This window comes from Bos indicus, chromosome 10 (genome assembly GCF_029378745.1).
Source record: "Bos indicus isolate NIAB-ARS_2022 breed Sahiwal x Tharparkar chromosome 10, NIAB-ARS_B.indTharparkar_mat_pri_1.0, whole genome shotgun sequence".
NCBI classification, from domain to species: Eukaryota; Metazoa; Chordata; class Mammalia; order Artiodactyla; family Bovidae; genus Bos; species Bos indicus.
The window spans coordinates 30,755,291-30,775,189 of NC_091769.1; the positions used below are offsets into that span (position 1 = coordinate 30,755,291).

At 37.0% G+C, this 19,899-nt stretch overlaps 1 protein-coding gene and 1 non-coding gene across 2 annotated transcripts in view; both read right to left on the reverse strand.

The window, feature by feature from the left end:
* Positions 1–2,600: 2,600 nt before the first annotated feature.
* On the reverse strand, positions 2,601–2,706 carry LOC139185561 (U6 spliceosomal RNA). Its single transcript, XR_011569129.1, has one exon. It is a non-coding gene; the product is annotated as a U6 spliceosomal RNA (small nuclear RNA).
* Positions 2,707–4,651: 1,945 nt separating this feature from the next.
* Positions 4,652–19,899, reverse strand: part of DPH6 (diphthamine biosynthesis 6) — a 198,399-nt gene continuing 183,151 nt past the window's right edge. The window contains exons 7-9 of the mRNA XM_070797236.1: positions 16,266–16,360; positions 6,894–6,981; positions 4,652–5,715 (exon numbers count right to left, since the gene is read on the reverse strand). Coding sequence (XP_070653337.1) covers positions 5,662–5,715; positions 6,894–6,981; positions 16,266–16,360 — 237 coding nt within the window. The 3' untranslated portion in view covers positions 4,652–5,661. The remainder of the gene's footprint in view (positions 5,716–6,893; positions 6,982–16,265; positions 16,361–19,899) is intronic.

Below are 19,899 nucleotides of genomic sequence, written 5' to 3' on the forward strand. Positions count from 1 at the left end.
ATGTCCTTTTCATTATAGGGGACCGGAATGCAAAAGTAGGAAGTCAAGAAACGTCTGGAGTAACAGGCAAATTTGGCCTTGGAGTACGGAATGAAGCAGGGAAAAGGCTAACAGAGTTTTGCCAAGAGAATGCACTGGTCATAGCAAACACCCACTTCCAACAACACAAAAGACTACTCTAGACGTGGACATCACCAGATGGTCAACACCAAAATCCGATTGATTATATTCTTTGCAGCCAAAGATGGAGAAGCTCTATACAGTCAGCAAAAACAAGACCGGGAGCTGACTGTGGCTCAGATCATGAACTCCTTACTGCCAAATTCAGACTTAAATTGAGGAAAGTATGGAAAACCACTAGACCATTCAGGTATGACCTAAATCAAATCCTTTATGATTATACAGTGGAAGTGAGAAATAGATTTAAGGGACTAGATCTGACAGACAGAGTGCCTGATGAAATATGGACGGAGGTTCGTGACATTGTACAGGAGACAGGGATCAAGACCATCCCCATGGAAAAGAAATGCAAAAAAGCAAAATGGCTGTCTGAAGAGGCCTTACAAATAGCTGTGAAAAGAAGAGAAGTGAAAAGCAAAGGAGAAAAGGAAAGATATAAGCGTCTGAATGCAGAGTTCCAAAGAATAGCAAGGAGAGATAAAAAAGCCTTCCTCAGGGATCAATGCAAAGAAATAGAGGAAAGCAGAACAGAATGGGAAAGACTAGAGATCTCTTCAAGAAAATTAGAGATACCAAGGGACCATTTCATGCAAAGATGGGCTCGATAAAGGACAGAAATGGTATGGACCTAACAGAAGCAGAAGATATTAAGAAGAGGTGGCAAGAATACACAGAAGAACTGTACAACAAAGAGCTTCATGACTCAGATAATCACGATGGTGTGATCACTCACCTAGAGCCAGACATCCTGGAATGGGAAGTCAAGAGGGCCTTAGAAAGCATCACTACGAACAAAGCTAGTGGAGGTGATGGAATTCCAGTTGAGCTATTTCAAATCCTGAGAGATGATGCTGTGAAAGTGCTGCACTCAATATGCCAGCAAATTTGGAAAACTCAGCAATGGCCACAGGACTGGAAAAATCAGTCTTCATTCCAATCCCAAAGAAAGGCAATGCCAAAGAATGCTCAAACTACCACACAATTGCACTCATCTCACACACTAGTAAAGTAATGCTCAAAATTCTGCAAGCCAGGCTTCAGCAGTACATGAACCGTGAACTTCCAGATGTTCAAACTGGTTTTAGAAAAGGCAGAGGAACCAGAGATCAAATTGCCAACATCCGCTGGATCATGGAAAAAGCAAGAGAGTTCCAGAAAAACATCTATTTTTGCTTTATTGACTATGCCAAAGCTTTTGACTGTGTGGATCACAATAAACTGGAAAATTCTGAAAGAGATGGGAATATCAGACCACTTGACCTGCCTCTTGAGAAACCTATATGCAGGTCAGGAAGCAACAGTTAGAACTGGACATGGAACAACAGACTGGTTCCAAATAGGAAAAGGAGTATGTCAAGGCTGTATATTGTCAGCCTGCTTATTTAACTTATATGCAGAGTACATCATGAGAAACGCTGGGCTGGAAGAAGCACAAGCTGGAATCAAGATTGCCTGGAGAAATATCAATAACCTCAGAGACGCAATGATACCACTCTTATAGCAGAAAGTGAAGAGGAACTAAGAAGCCTGTTAATAAAAGTGAAAGAGGAGAGTGAAAAAGTTGACTTAAAGCTCAACATTCAGAAAACGAAGATCATGGATTCTGGTCCCATCATTTCATGGCAGATAGATCGGGAAACAGTGGAAACACTGTCAGACTTTATTTTTCTGGGCTTCAAAATCCCTGCAGATGGTGACTGCAGCCATGAAATTAAAAGACCCTTACTCCTTGGAAGGAAAGTTATGACCAACCTAGATAACATATTGCAAAGCAGAGATATTACTTTGCCAACAAAGGTCCATCTAATCAAGGCTATGGTTTTTCCAGTGGTCATGTATGGATGTGAGAGTTGGACTGTGAAGAAAGCTGAGTGCTGAAGAACTGATGCTTTTATTTTTTGTTTTTACTTTTTTCTTTTTTTAATTTTATTTTTTAATTGGAGTATAACTGCTTTACAATGTTGTGTTAGTCTGCTGTATAACAATGTGAATCTGCTATAATCATACATATATTCCCTCCTTCTAGAGCCTGCCACACACTCCTTCCGCAACTCAACCCCTTTAGGTCATCGCAGAGCAGAGCTGAGCTCCCTGTGCTAGACAGCAGGCTCCCACTAGCTTTAAGTTTTACACATTGTAGTATATATACATCAGTGCTACTCTCTCAATTCATCCCACCCGTTCTTTCCTTCCTGTGCCCAGAAGTCTGTTCTCTACATCTGTGTCTTTATTCCTGCCATGCACATAGGTTCATCAGTAGGATTTTTCTCAATTCCATATATACATATATTAATATGCAATATTTGTTTTTATCCTTCTGGCTTACATTTCTATATGACTGTCTTAAGTTCAACTATATAATTACAAATGACCCATTTTTTTTATTTTTAGGAATATTCCAAAAATATGAGTAATATTCCAAAAATATGGAACACTTCATGAATTTTCCTTTACCCTTGCACAGGGACCATGCTCATTTTCTCTGTATCCTTCCAGTTTTAGTATGTGTGCTGCTGGAGCAAGCACAAAAATTGATGCTTTTGAACTGTGGTGTTGGAGAAGACTCTTGAGAGTCCCTTGGACTGCAAGGAGATCCAACCAGTTCATCCTAAAGGAGATCAGTCCTGGGTGTTCATTGAAAGGACTGATGGTGAAGCTGAAACTCCAATACTTTGGCCACCTCATGCGAAGAGTTGACTCATTGGAAAAGACCCTGATGCTGGGAGGGATTGGGGGCAGGAAGAGAAGGGGACGACAGAGGATGAGATGGCTAGATGGCATCACCACCTCAATGGACATGGGTTTGAGTGAACTTCAGGAGTTGGTGATGGACAGGGAGGCCTGGCGTGCTGCAATTCATGGGGTCACAAAGAGTCGGACACAACTGAGCTACTGAACTGAACTGAACTGAGCATTTAATCATCTTTCCTTTGTTAACGACACTTTTGTTTTCATTCTATAAAATCCCCTTCTCTATTACCTGAGTGGGCTCAGGGGTAGAGCTGCTGACTTGGTCAGTGCTTTACTCAAGCCATTGATACATAATACAATTTCTGGAAAAGGAACTCTTACTTATTTCTTTCCTGATTCACACTAAGAATGCTACCTTGATGTCTGTCATTTGCAAAAAAAAAAGTTGAAAGGAGGCAATATTTAACATATTAGGTTAGAATGATGAAAATAAAAAGGATATTCAAGCATATATACATATACATATATACATAAAACTCTGATGACAGAAATCAAAGAAGAATACAGTAAACAGATACCCCAAGGTCATGGATAGTAAGATTCAATACTGTTGTCAGTTCTTTCCAACTTGATCAATAGATTCAATGTTATTCCATTTAAAATCTTACCAAGTCATTTTGTAGATATAAAAAATGGACTCTAATGCTTAAAGGGAAAGGTAAAAGGCCTAGAATAGTCAATACAATATTGAAGAAGACGAACAAAATCAGAATCTGACATTATCTGACTTTAAGATATACTACAAAGCTATAGTAATTAAGACATTGTGGTATTGGCAAAAGAATAGACAAACAAATCAATGAAACAGATAGAGAGCTAAGAATTATGTCTACACAAATATAGTCAATTGATCTTTGACAAAGGGGCAAGAAATATAATGGAGAAAATACAATCTTTTCAATAGATGATGCCAGAACCACCAAATATCCACACATGAAAAAATGAATCCGGACCCAAACCTTATATCCTTTTACAAAAATAAAGTCAAAATGAATAACAGACCCAAATGTAAAATGCAAAAGTATAAAAATCACAGAAGATAAAATGGAGAAAATCTAGATGATCTTGGGTTTGGTGATGACTTTTAGATATAATACCAAAGACATAATTGATGAAAGAAATAATAACCTGGGCTTCATTAAAATTAAAAACTTCTGCTTTGGCAAAGTTACTGGCAAAGAATGAGAAGACAAGCCATAGATCACAAGAAAGTACTTGCAAAAGACATAGCTGATAAAGAATTATTTCCAAAACATACAGAAAATTCTTAAATCTCAATAATAAGAAAACAGAGTTCATATAAAAAATGGGCAGGAGATCCAAGCAGATATCTCACCAAATATAATACAGAGATAGCAAATAAAATATATGAAAAGATGTTCCACATCATATGCTATCAGGGAAATCCAAATTAAAACAGCAATGAGATACTATTACACACCTATTAAAATGATAAAAGTCCAAAACACTGACAATATCAAAAGCTGACAAGGAGGCAGAGGAATACAAATAGTGAACAAATAGAGGGAATAGGAATAGAGAATAGTGAATCTCATTCACTGCTGGTGAGAATGCAAAATGGTACAGACACTTTGGAAGACAGTTGGATGGCTTCTTGTGAAATTAAATATACTTTCATCATATAATCCAGCAATCATATTCCTTGGCATTTACCCTAAAGAGTTGAAAAGTTATGTCCATACAAAAACTTGCACATGGGTGTTTTATAGCAGCTTTATTCACAATTGTCAAAACTTGGAAGCAACCAAGATGTTCTTAAGTAGGTGAATGGATAAATAAATCATGGTATGTCCAGACAATGGAATACTATTAAGCACTTAAAAACTTATGAAAAGACACACAGAAACCTTAAATGCATATTACTAAGGGAAAGAAGCCAATCTAAAAATGGCAACATACTGTATTATTCTAACTATATGACCTTCTGGAAGAAGCAAAACTAGAGAGATGATGAAAAGATCAGTGGTTGCCAGGAGATGGAGGAAGTAAGTGATGAAAGGTGGGGCACAGAGGATTTTTTAGGGCAGTGGACATCCTCAGTATGGCATGTCTAATGATGGATACGTGTCATCCACAGAACGTGCAATACCGAGTGAATTGTCTATGGACCTTGGGTGATAATGATGTGTCAGTGTAAATCCCTCGATTGTAACAAATGTACTGTTGTGGTGGGGGATGTTGATAGTTCGGGGGAACTGTGCATGTGTGGGGATTCTCTATGCCTTCTGCTCAATTTTTCTGTGAGTTCAAAAAACAGCCTGAAGTCAACATAGGTAATGCTGAAAAACTGCATGTTTTTAATCAGTTATAAAATAACCAATAAGAGCTAATGGTATTCTTCCTGATTGTCCAGTAATGTTGAAGCAATGAATATATGCAAAACAAAAATGATGACACCCAGTAAATGTGATTAAATATAGTGATTGCCTTTTCATCTTCATTTTCAAATGCCTTTGCATCATATCATTGGCTGAGATGAGAGCAGAAAATGAGGACTGCAGATGAAGTAAAAGGGAAAAGAAAAATCTACCAGAGATGATGCACAGGATGTGTTAACCAGTCAATGGTTCTACTAATTTCTGATAAAGTAAATATTTCTAAGAATTAAAAAAAAGGGTAATGAGAAAAAGTGGCATAAAATAATTAGGACAATGCTATGTAATTTTTAAATTTAAATAGAAATAGCAGGTTAGTAACAAAAAATGTTTTTCAAGAGTTGTGTATATCATTAGATGTTCTGCAGTTGTCAGGTACTGGGGACACCTAAAAAAACAAAGGAAACACACCATATTTATTCAGTGTCAACGAGTATTGTACCTCACAGAAGTAACATTGTTTTCCCAAAGAGGGCAAATGGTCAGTGAAGACTAACGAAATATCCAAACAGTGTGAATAATGAGCTATTTAGGTAGAGCTGAAGGTATCACGGCCAATGTATCTAAACCAGAATTTGGTGCTTTTGATTTTTGTGTGTATGCACATGGCAGCGAAAGTAGCAGAGACCTGAAATAAGAAGCTTCTTTCCGTGGATCTGGATCTGGAAGAAGTCTGGACAGTTTAGCTTCACTGTCTCCAGGGTTACCAGCTTCTGGGCAAATGGTCACTGAAATAGCCTCCTTTCAGCCCAATTCAATGATCTATTTTCAACTCTGTCTATCCTAATTTTTCTGGAGAAATGACAGCAAATATCATTCTCTACTTTTGGAAACTCCTCCTGATTAAGAGATTTCTGGGGTTCCCATTTTTCTCCTTCTTTTGCCGATCACTGAGTTTCTTGATTCTTCAGATTATCTATTATATATATAAAACTCTGGGTGTGCATCAAGACTTGGTGATAGAACACGAAAGATGCAGAAGCCTTTTCCCAATCCTTTATGTCTTAAGGAGCAGAACTTTTAATCAAAGGGTCTAATCTAGACCTTAACTACTTTACAAAACATTTAAAAATAAACCTGCTGTATCTTGACAATATATTTAAAATAAAACTCTTTATCATAGTTTTTGCTTAATTTTCCATCTTTTATTTGTACGTCTGTTCTCTTGTTTATTTTTGGCACAGCTTTAATTTCTCATTCTCCTCAAATTTTGTATGAGTATTCAATTTATCCTCAAACCTTTCCCCTACAGCAAATGCTCAACAACCTAACTCTTAATTTACTAGATGATTTAATATTTGGTTATACATTGTCCTGTCTTCTCCTCGATTAATGTATATATGATTCCCTTTTCAGATGAACTACAAACTCTTCAGAAATGTAATGTCTTTTATATCATATAGAGCTCTCAGAATCATAAACAGCTGAAAAATTCTTAGTTATTGACTGAGGATCTGAAAAAAATCATTTTTTGCCTTTCATTTGTTGTTACAGAATTACATATATAGAGACAATGCACATATCCCAATTTTCACTTTAAATCACTGCAAATTTTAGCTTACTTGCCTTGTCCTCCAAGTGCAATTCTAAAAAGCGTAGGTAAGCCACAGGTGCAAATGCATCAGCTGAATGTGTGACTACTTCTGATGAATCTCTGAAATAAAATAAAAATTATAATTAGTTTATATACTATGCAAAATCTGTTTTGTGGCAAACTAACGCCTACTAGTGACTAGAAAAGACCAAAAATCCTAATTTATTTCTACTGGAATACTACTGTATACGTATTTACTTCACAATTAGTGATTAACATCTACTTTTAATAATTAAATATTTAATTGGGTAAAAGATGGAGAGAACTAAACTTTCAAGAGTAAGTAAAGAAGCTTTCATCTTTATGAGGACACACAGTTCAACTTTCAGGTTCACTCAGAGCTCTCTGAACAGTTTTACAGCTTGAAGCCTCTATTCAATTTCATTTCCACAAACTTGGTTGGTATGGGCTAACCATTAAACAATAGGGCTTTATCTTCATTATTCTTTTCATTTTCAAGAGGTAATTCATTCAGTGTTTCACACAAAATCTCAATTATCCTTCACAAAAGCAGTACTGGTGATGGTTTTAAGCTCTAGATGAACTCTTCACACTGTAATATCATTGCTATTAAAATTGACTGTCTGACATAGCAATTACCACATTCAGGTAAAATAGTATGAACTGCTTGCTGGCACCATATGGATACACGTAAATTAAATCAACTTTTATCAAAGATACCCTGTAAAGCACATGTAAATAAATAAGATTATGTGTGAAGTTCTAATAACTAATTATTTTTATTGTTGTTGATTAAGAAACAGTGTTTTTGCATTTTAATTGAAACTCTAAAAGCAGAAATTGCTCATCTCTTTTTAAAGCCTCAGGAACTAGTTGCAGTGTTCATACTAGTACATTGTTAGCATTTTAACCACTGTGGTTCAGCAAAATAGATTCTTACTTTGCATCTTTTCCATTTATATAAAATAATTTTGAATCAGTGTTTGTAAAGTTATTTAGTGACAACAGAAGAAATCTCAAAATACTAGGATCCAGTATATTAAATTTTCATGGGCAAAATCTGTTTACTTTTCACATGAAAATCAGAGATAGAGAAAAAGCAGTCTGATGATACCATTCATGAACCTTTTGTATCAAATATGAATCTTGTTAGTGCTTTAAAATTAAATTAAAATGGGCTTCTATGATATTAAAAGTAACACATTACAGTAGAAATAAAATCATTAAAGAGTTGTGATCATGAAAGAAAGTAATGATCTGTCTTCACAGACTACCTAAACCAAAAGATGCCTCCCTGTATAAAGAACAAAAGGAGGAGAAAAAGAAAGCAAAGAGGAGACCTCTTGCTTTTTACCACTTGCCTCTCTGCCTTGTTAACCCTAGTTAAGTTGTCCTGCTTATTTACTCCATACTTGTCTGTCCTGGTTCTATATTGCCTCATCAGTTCAGTTGCTCAGTCGTGTCCAACTCTTAGTGACCCCATGGACTGCAGCATGCCAGGCCTCCCTATCATCACCAACTCCGGGAGTTTACTCAAACTCATATCCATTGAGTTGGTGATGCCATCCAGCCACCTCATCCTCTGTCGTCCCATTCTCCTCCTGCCTTCAATCTTTCTCAACATCAGGGTCTTTTCCAATAAGTCAGTTCTTCGCATCAGGTAGTCAAAGTATTGGAGTTTCAGCTTCAGCATCATTCCTTCCAATGAATATTTAGGATTGATATCCTTTAGGATGGACTGGTTGGATCTCCTTGCAGTCCAATGGACCCTCAAGAGTCTTCTCCAACACCAAGGTTCAAAAGCATCAATTCTTCGGTGCTCGGCTTTCTTTATAGTACAACTCTCATATCCATACATGACTACTGGAAAAAACATAGCTTTGACTAGATGGACCTTTGTTGGCAAAGTAATGTCTCTGCTTCTTAATATGCTGTCTAGGTTGGTCATAACTTTTCTTTCAAGGAGCAAGCGTCTTTTAATTTCATGGCTGCAGTCACCATCTGCAGTGATTTTAGAGCCCACAAAAGTAAAGCCTCTGACTCTTTCTACTGTTTCTCCATCTATTTGCCATGAAATGATGGGACCAGATGCCATGATCTTAGTTTTCTGAATGTTGAGCTTTAAACCAGCTTTTTAGTCTTCTCTTTCACTTTCATCAAGAGGCTCTTTAGTTCTTCTTCACTTTCTGCCATGAATGTGGTGATATCTGCATATCTGAGGTTATTGATATTTCTCCTAGCAATCTTGATTCCAGCTTGTGCTTCTTCCAGCCCAACGTTTCTCATGATGTACCCTGCATATAAGTTAAAAAAGCACAGTGACGATACATAGCCTTGACCTATGCCTTAACCTTTGGAACCAGTCGGTTGGTCCACGTTGAGTTCTAACTGTTGCTTCCTGACCTGCATACAGATTTCTCAAGAGGTGGGTCAGGTGGTCTGGTATTCCCATCTCTTAAAGAATTTTCCACAGTTTGTTGTCATCCACCCAGTCAAAGGCTTTGGCATAGTCAATAAAGCAGAAATAGATGTTTTTCTGGAACTCTCTTGCTTTTTCCATGATCCAGCAGGTGTTGGCAATTTGATCTCTGGTTCCTCTGCCTTTTCTAAAACCAGCTTCAACATCTGGAAGTTCTCGGTTCATGGACTGTTGAAGCCTGGCTTGGAGAATTTTGAGCATTACTTTACTAGTGTGTGAGATGAGTGTGATTGTGCGGTAGTTTGAACATTCTTTGGCATTGCCTTTCTTTGGGATTGGAATGAAAACTGACTTTTCCAGTCCTGTGGCTACTGCTGAGTTTTCAAATTTGCTGACATATTGAGTGCAACACTTTCACTGCATCATCTTTTAGGATTTGAAATAGCTCCACTGGAATTCCATCACCTCCACTAGCTTTGTTCATAGTGATGCTTCCTAAGGTCCATTCCAGGATGTCTGGAGCTATGTTGGTGATCACATAATTGTGATTATTGGGTTGTGAAGATCTTTTTCATATAGTTCTTCTGTGTATTCTTGCCACCTGTCTTAATATCTTCTGCTTTGGTTAGGTGCATACCATTTCTGTCCTTTATTGAGCCCATCTTTGCATGAAATGTTTCCTTGGTATCTCTAATTTCTTGAAGAGATCTCTAGGGCTTTCCATTTTTTCCCCCTCCCTCTATTTCTTTGCATTAATCCTTGAGGAAGGCTTCCTTAGCTCTCTTTGGTATTCTTTGGAACTCTGCATTCAAATGGGTATATCTTTTCTCCTTTGCCTTTCACTTCTCTTCTATTCACAGCTATTTGTAAGGCCTCCTCAACAATCATTTTGCCTTTTTGCATTTCTTTTCCTTGGGGATGGTCTTGATCCCTGCCTCCTGTACAATGTCAGTAACTTCCGTCCATAATTCTTCAGGCACTCTGTCTATGAAATCTAATCCCTTGAATCTATTTGTCACTTCCACTGTATAATTGTAAGAGATTTAATTTAGCTCATATCTGAATGGTCTAGTGGTTTTCCCTACTTTTTTCAATTTCAGTATGAATTTGCCAGTAAGTAGTTCATGGTCTGTGCCACAGTCAGCTCCCAGTCTTGTTTTTGCTGACTGTATAGAACGTCTCCATCTTTGGCTGCAAAAAACATAATCAATCTGATTTTGGTATTAACCATCTAGTGATGTCCATGTGTAGAGTCTTCTCTTGTGTTGTTGGTAGAGGGTGTTTGCTATGACCAGTGCATTCTCTTGGCAAAACTCTATTAGCCTTTTCCCTGCTTCATTTTGTACTGCAAGGCCAAATTTGCCTGTACTCCAGGTATTTCTTGACTTCCTACTTTTGCATTTCATTTCCTATAATGAAAATGACATCTTTTTTGTGTATTCGTTCTAGAAGTTCTTGTAGGTTCATTCAACTTCAGCTTCTTCAGCATTACTGGTCGGGGCATAGACTTGGATTACTGTGATATCGAATGGTGTGGCTTGGAAATGAACAGAGATCATTCTGTCGTGTCTTGGCTCATCAATAGATTCAAATTCTTACTATTGTATATGATCTCATTTTTACGTTAGATTTCAATCTCTTGGGGTTACTACTTCCAGCTTTGGAAACTGACCCTGAGCCTGAATTATGCCTGATGTAGGAGCTTGGTCTTGATATCCTTGACAATGGATACACCAAAATATGTCTAACCTAAACCAATGATGTGTCAGTAGAAAGGGTTTCAGGCCCTCCGTTCTCATGCCAGTTATCCCCACTAGAAACAGAAGATTGGCAGCAAATGGCTCACTTAATTGATATAATTATCACATTTGAATCAAGACTGTTTTCTAGAGAAAATATATAACATTCTAATCATACTATATAACAGAACTAAATGAAGAGGAATATGATTTTTATGGATTCTGTTAAATCCATAATTGACTAATATAATTTCATTCTCTTATACAAAGCCAGACTCAACTGGAAGATAGATAATAGATATCAAATAAATAGCTTGTAGCTTCAAAGAGCATAATGCCACTATTGCTCTTCTTTTCTTTCATAAACTGTCAGTTGAAACTCAACTTTCAAGGGTCTCTGGTTTCTGTCGGCTTCTGATACCCAGAACAGGATCTGCTGGAGTACCCTCAGAGAAACCCCCCAAATTAAGAACAACTGAAGTACAGCAAAAATGCTTTCCAGTTGGCTACCCTCCTCCTCTGTCCCTACTGATACAAGTAATCAGTGCAGCCTCGACCTCTTACAGAATGGAGATTTCTCTATAGCAAACAGCTGCGTTAGGCTTATCCCCAGTTACAACTTCAAAAGGGCAGCTACCTGAGCCAGGTCTGAGTCTCTCTTATCTGAAGCAGACTCCCTCTCAAGGTATGAGATCAGGCCCCACCTTCTCACTTCAAAAAACTGATACTTTCTTTTGAGATTCAGCCATGATCTTGGTTCCTACTTCCCCTCGAAAACACAACCACACATAGATATCCCCTATAAACTCACACTTATCCTCACATTTCTGTGAAGCCTTGCCTGACATCCTCACACAGTGCTAGTTTCCTGCTTTCTGTGCTCTGGTCATGCATTTGTGTGTGTGTGTGTGTGTGTGTGCACACAAATTCAGTTGCTCTGTCGTGTCTGACTCTTTGTGACCCCATGGACTGTAGCCCACCAGGCTCTTCTGTCCATGGGATTTTCCAGGCAAGAATACTGGAACGGATTGCCATTTCGTCCTACAGGGGATCTTTGCAACCCAACAGCCCTTTCATAATACATCTATTATATTAGAATTATGTGTTTCTGTGCTTGTCTTCATTTTCAATGAGGGACCACGTTTTGCTCATCTTTGTCTGTCTGTTCCTCTATACTTCACCTCTGGCTCAGAGAAGAATATATTGCCAGGTATTCACTCATTTGTTGAATAAAAAAATTACTGTATAGTTTAACTTTGTTAAACATATTTACTATCAAAAATCCACACAGATTTTTCAATTACCTGTCTTTACCTGAATATATACATTTTCATACATGCATATTACTTGTATATGTATGCTGCTGCTGCTGCTGCTAAGTCGCTTCAGTCGTGTCCGACTCTGTGCGACCCCATAAACGGCAGCCCACCAGGCTCCCCCGTCCCTGGGATTCTCAAGGTAAGAACACTGGAGTGGATGAACATCATCACACATATATACCAATAACATCATATAGCACCTCTAGCGTAATAAAAATAATTATATAAATTTAAATACAAGGGAAATTAGTTCATAAATTTTAATTTCCCAAGTGATATAGGAGAGACATGAGAAAGTAGATAAGGAAAGTTCTTGATTCATCCCCACTGCTAAATGTGATATTAGGATGCTCTGGGCTGAATTATGTCTTGACTTGAATCGGTAGAAACTAGGAGTGAGTGGGGAAAATGAGTACATAATGTTTTAATCATTGAATTTAGTTCTTTTCATCCCTCCTTCCTACCCACTGTTTCTTCTATCCATCCACCCATCCCATACATAGCAACTGTATAATAGTAGTATATTAATATTGTTAGTTCAAATGGAAATGTGGGGTTGTATCAAATACTGACATTAAAGATGTGTTCATCAATAGCAAGAAGAAAATTATCACTTTCATTAATACAGTACTGGTACTTTAGTTTTTACTTTTTTCCCCCAAAATATTGGCTATATTTCTTATGTTTCAATTCTTACTTTCGATACACATACATACATATTTCAAAGTAAGAAACAATAGGAAAATAGGTTTATTATTTTAGGACCTGCAAGTATCTTCTTCTCTTAAAGACTAAGCCGTAATTCTTTTTATCAAGGCTCCTCAGGAAAAAACTCATTTTCTGACCTAAAAATTTGTATCTAGAGGTGGGTAGGCACATTGTAATTGATGTGAAACGTATATTGTAAAATGGTCTAGTAAAACTTTTTCTAAATTACTTCCAGGCAAAGACTGGTATGCTAGTCTTTCCTACAAGATTTAAAAAATGTTAATTGGAATATATCTCTAATATATCTCATAATAAACTTCTAGAAAGTGAAAGTCACTCAGTCATGTCCATCTCTTTGCGACCCCATGGATTATACGGACCATGGAATTCTCCAGGTCAGGGATCCTGGAGTGGGTAGCCTCTCCCTTCTCCAGGGGATCTTCCCAACCCAGGGATCGAACCCAGGTCTCCCAAATTGCAGGTGGATTCTTAACCAGCTGAGCCACCAGGGAAGCCTAAACTTCTAGAACCACCCATTTGTCTCAATTCCTTCATTATACAAGAGAGTTAATCTCTGTTTTTTTATTTTAAAACAATTGCCAATCATAATAAAATAATTTTACATGAAAAAGTTTATTTTTTTCTCCTGTTAGATGTAATCTCCTTTTTAACAATAAAATTTTGAATCAGAAATTTAAAAGGGGACTCCTAATAATCAAGTAGTCATATGCTAATTGTGGAAATTCACTACTATATCAAATAGAATAGGAAATAGCATAAATTTGTCTCCCAAATGAAGTCCAACTTACAGGATCCATGATGATTAATAGTCAGTTGTTAACAACTAGTTGCCTGGTCTAAACTTATCTTTTAATTTTATCACAAGGACAACTATCTCTAAGTGAAATAATTTACATAATGGTTTTAGAATGTGCAATGCTTGTTCACTCATATCGTCACATTCAGTGCTTATCAGATAAGCATGGTAAGGACATTTTCTTTTTTTTAAAGTGAAGGAAAGATTTTGCATATAGTGGGTGATATTCTTTTTCCATTCAACTACTATAACCTGTAAGTATAACTTAAGAAAGAAATGCATAAAAGTGAAATAGTATATATACAAATCATAAGTAAAATTAATTCAAAGATATTCAACATTTATTAGTGCCTACTGTATGTTCTGAGAGTTAAGTTATGAAAATAGGCACTGGGGGCAATAACTACCAAAGTTTTTAAAAATGGAAGGATTTAGCAAAGTAGGGATAAATGGGAAGGCCATCTAGAGAAAAGAATTCAAATAAAGCTGTGAAGCTGAGGTGAGGCAGAAAATATGAAGAAAAGAAAGCAAAGAATTTGCTTAAGCATCAGATTTAGATTAGCGATTAGTTGATAAGAAAGAAATATCCTCAGCACTTCCTCCTCTGTTCTTAAGGGGTGCACACTACAGTATTGCTGATTAGCCCCTCCATTCTTAAAGAACCCTTACAGAGTAGGGCAGCAGCCTGCAGAGTCCTACCCACATCATTCTCCTCAACAAATGATTACCCAGTTCAACTGAACAGCTCATTTTGGCACTAGAGGGTTCCAATATACCTTCCCCGACTTCCCTCTCTTCAACATCATGACAAACTCCCATCATGCCATTGTCTCAGTTAGGTTGAGGTTTCCTTATCTACAAAATGATAAGATGAAAGATTCATTTTTCAGGTCTAAAGTTTACTATTATAAACAAACCTTCTGGTTATGTAATGTAAAGCAGTACATTTCTTATAATTCTAGGTTGTCCATAAAGACTTCTAGGTGCCCCAGGACCTCAAGTTGTCAAATAAATAGGAAGAATATTCTTCTTTGGCCTTTTTTTCTCTTACTGTGCTTTTAATTTTTTTCCTAATTTTGTTAGTCCCATATTCATAAGTATACTGCAAGTTTCCCATTATACTGTAATTTCACCCTAGCATGCAAATGCTCTTCTTGAGTAACAAAACAGTATTTTTTCACAGAAGCAATACCTAATGCACAATTCAATCATGAATTGTTTCGTAAACACTGAAGTCAGGAGAAATACCTCCTGTTTATGAAATTTTTCTTGTGACTCTTATTCTTTACCATTTTGTGTCAAATTCTATGCAGATGTGTCTTACTTCCACCATTTTGGAGACAGGAACTATGTCCAACGTCCACGGTGCTCAGTAGAATGTTTCAGGCATAATAGGTAATAGGTACATATCGGCCAAATGCATTGTTACGTTGATGATTATTAATGGGAAAGAAGTTAGAAGAAACAAGAAAAGCAAGAGTGGGTAAATACTGCAAAGGATGAGGTCTTGGCTATGTTTCTGAAGATAAAGGTATTTTTTAGAAAATTCACCTCAAGTTGTTTTCACTTCTTAGAACACTCCTTCCCTCATTATTAGTATGTACAAAGAAATCACCTTTCAGTGTTGAAAACACTGAAGTGGTTCATTCGATCCAAGATTCTAATCTTTTAGCAGATGAGGTTTCTGAAATCAAGCAAAATTCTGACAAGCTTTTCAAGAAGCTAAAGAGCGTAGGAAAAGCAAATAAAATGCTCTCTTAGCGTATGAGAAGAGTGACATCAATTAAGAGTATGGGTAATGATGTAACCAACCGAAGAAAGTCCCTGTCTTTTACTACACAAATGTTTAACAATTTATGGCAAAGAAATCACACTACTCACCATAAACAGAATTCATTTTTAAGAAGTTTATATGTAAAAATAACCCCAAATAATTGAAGAGAACTGTTTAGTATAACTATTCTAAGTTATTAAAGCCAAGAAGAAAGAAAAAGAGGATGGAGTTAATGGAACCCACAGGCTACTGATGTGGCAGTTTATCAAATGTAGCTGTAATGAAAGATAAATAATACAGGCAATTCACACTTCATGAAAGGATAAAAGTGTCAGTGTGTAGGTACCAGTTTTACTGCAGGCCATAATCAGCAAGTAAACGAAAGTGCAATGTCTAAAAAGTTTATAGGCTTCTATGAAGGCCTCGTCTTGTCAGGTATTGATTTAGGTATTCAGACGACTTCACTGGTATTAAACAAATTGAGTGTTTGTGAACTTGGAGGACATGTTCTATTTCTCCCAACAAAAGTTGCCTCCAGCTTAAAGTTAAGTTGCTTCCATCACTTAAATTTGAGGAAGGGTAAGAAAATGCTGAAATGATATCTTACACAATTATTTTCTTCTTAAATAGAGGGCAATCCAAAGTGAACGTTTCATATTCTCCACCTTCTCCACAAACATGGACTCCATATTTCTTAGAAAGCTGAAAACAGAAAAAAAGAGAAAGAAACAGGAAACTTAAAATTTAGATAACAAAAATGTTAACTTATTTTGTCCTAAAAAAATATCCATGTTAGAAACTTTAATTCCAAAACAGATTGTGAGCTATAGGAAAATGACTTATGTTTCTGTTTAAAAACTGTTAAAAACCATTTGAAGAATGTTATCATAAATCATAGCATTTTAAATAATCCCCAAATCCTTATAAAAAGATATATTGGACCAATATTTTTATGTATAATGAAAAAGCTTAAAGATTACTATAAAGTTTGACACTAGCTTTAGCTTCAAAAGGAGGAAAGATACTAAGTCATTATGTACTAAATGAGGATATATGCAGCCAAATTGTGCTTTCCCTGCCCTTTGACCTATATATGGAAGGGGAAAAAATGCGTTTAGAAAATTTCTCAGACAACACAAGAGAATGTAATCTAAGGCCTTTCCTTGGGCCTATGAACAAAAGGAAGTCATAAACATGGTTATTATGCTTAAGGCTATTATTAGTAGTAAAGTTCTAGGAATATCAAGATCTAATGAAGTTCCAATGCTGCAGACAAGCCCCGGGAGGGTCTAACTCCAAGAAAAGCTTATAATGTTGTCTGATTAAACCTGAAATTAAAAAAAAAATAAGCAAAGAAACAACCACTCCCCACCCTGACCCCATGCTTTGCATGAAATAGAAGTTGTTATTTAAATGATCCTGATACTGAGAATAAAATCCTCTCTTATTGGGCTGGAGCAAGGCTGGAATCAGAGCTGGGGAGCACTCTCACTAGCTGTGCAACAGAATCATTCTGGTCTTTCATGGAGGCTTTGTCACTGTGATTCTAGCTCCTTCATTCTGAATTTCATAGCTTTTCCTGCTTATAGCCTCTCGTAGCCCCAAATCCTCATAGCCCAAAGGAAGGGTGACTCCATTGATGTTCTCTGTTACTGCCAGTGCTGGGACTGTGGCCTAAGTTTTCAGTTTTACCTGCATAAATATTACACATTTATTTATTTGGTTATTTTTATAGTTGTGCTACCATTCCAACTCCATTACATTTCATCTATTGACTATGTGCCCTTAGGGATTGAAAGGATGGATCTATGAAAATTCTATTCCCTCTAAGGATCAGTGGTAATGTGAATGACCTATAAAGCAAAACAGCAAGAAAAGTGAGGGAAAGAAAATGAGGTGGCATTTAGTATATGAACTTGCAAAAACTTAGTAGATAAATTTTCACCATGGTGGGTCATGAAGTAGGGAACTGGAAAGGCAGAATTATGGCAGCTGGCCATTATGAGAGCAGATAACAAGAATAGATTACAGTAGTAAACCAAATTAAATTAATGTCTGCTTTGCAGTAAAAATGTAGGAATAATAATGGGGTATGGATTTCAAGGGCGTTTCTTTGTTCTGTCAGCTAGTGCCCGACCCCTTCTGTGCTCATCTCCCTTCATTGGTCTTCTCATTCTAGTGACTTTCTGCCAAGGGAACCTTCTACTCTCATCTTTATGGTCAGTTTTTTTTTTTTTTATGTGGGAATATATCTTAATAACCACAGACTTCTTTTTATTAGAAAATGTATAATTGAAGCTTTGCAAAATTTCTATAATCTACCACAAAAGCATAACTGAATTATTTTGTTAAATTAATGTTGGCATAGCTGTTATCCTACTGAAGTAATTCTGTTAGTCCCTAAGTAAAAATAATGTAAACTGCTATATTAAACCAACCAGCACTAGGAAATCTAAAATTTGGATGAATCCAGTGATATTTTCAATTCACATAGAATATTTCCATAATATTCAACCAGTCAGTTCTTCCAAAAACATTTACTGAATAGTGATTATTGGGCAGGCTTTGCTAGATGAAAAAGTTCCAGGAGTAAACAAACAATGTCCTTCGTCTCTGGAAGCTTACTAAATATATTGCACTCTACATTTCAATACCACAGAATGATGAAGCATTGATGTTGATTCTATAAATAATATGTGCAATCTCTTCCCCCTCTACCACTCGCTGACCAGCATGGACACAGATTCCAAGTCAAGAAAGATTCTACACAGACAGATTTCAGAATTCCAGAATCCATGGGTTCCAGATTCCAAGAGTGCAGTGGATTTTATGGCTGATGAACCACGAAGTAGCCTATGAACTCTTAGGATGTCTTTCACAGACTCTCTAAACTCTATTAGCTTAAAGCTCTAGTAGACATAAGTATTCAGAAAAATTCCATCCTTTTTGGCTTACGTTTGGCCAGTTCCAAGGCCCTTTGGTGTCCTGAGAGAACGTCCTCAAGAAGCAAAGCCTAAGCTAGCCACTTTCTTTAGGAATCTTTAGCTAAGGCACAGCGCTGTGTTAGAAATCAACAACCTGGTACCACAAAAGCGTGACGTGTGCATGTGACTGGGCTTCCCAGGTGGTGCTAGTGATAAAGCGCCTGCCTGCCAATGCATCCGATCCCCAGATTGGGAAAATCCTTTGGAGGAGGGCATGGCAGCCCACTCCAGTACTCTTGCTTGGAGAATCCCATGTATGGAGGAGCCTGGAGGGTTAGAGTCCAAGGGCCTGTAAAGAACTGAACATGATTGAAGCAACCTAGCATGCATGTGTGATTTGATTTTTTGAAAAAGGGGTCAGTTAAGGTAAGTGGAGAATCTAGAGACATATTTGTGGTATTAGACGTTCAATCTGCTTTTCTAAAACATGTAAGCAAGTGTTGCTCATATCTACACTACTCATAGAAAGTAGCAACTTTATTCTGACATATCTCAGTTCTGTGTCTGGGTTTCAACTCAGAATTAGTATTATTGTAGGCCAGCACCTCCTCATTTCAAATACAGTTTCTGCAGTTCACTTTGATAGTTTCTCTGTCAATATCATTGTAATTGAAAATACTGGATAGGCTTTCCTAAGGTTTAGTTCCTTACTGAATTATCGTGATTCTTTCTATAATTTAAATGCATAAGATAGAAAACTATATTGAAAAATAAAAAAAGTGTTTTTCAAGTTGCTTTTTTCCCACTAAAGTATGATATAAAGGATTAAGACATTTATTAAATAGTTTCAGTTGGTATATAAAAAGTGGAAGCAGACAATTGTTGTCACCATAATACCAAAAATATGCCAGATCAGCTACAAAACCACACCTTTGTGTTTTACATAAAGAGATCTGAGAATGCAAAGGCATCTGGATGAACCAATAGCAGATCAGGGTAAGCTTTTCTGAGATGAGTGAAGATTCATGGCCACTTTCTTAATGGGGGAACAGACTGAGTAGAAGCAAAGCTTCATGGATGTGGGATGTCTATCAGCGTATGTGGAAAGCCAAACTCTTGTGGACCTCTGTGATGGATTATTAAGAGTCCTGAAGAGACCCAGGGAGTATGTATAGCTGCCAATTTTTTTTCAGAGTCTAAACTAAGTGCACACAGTGGCTACCCTCAGAAAACTGCCCCTCTCCAGGGCAGGAGAGGGGAGAGACAGAGATCCCTTTGAGAACACCTGCCCATCAAGTCTTTTCTATTGAACTTTCA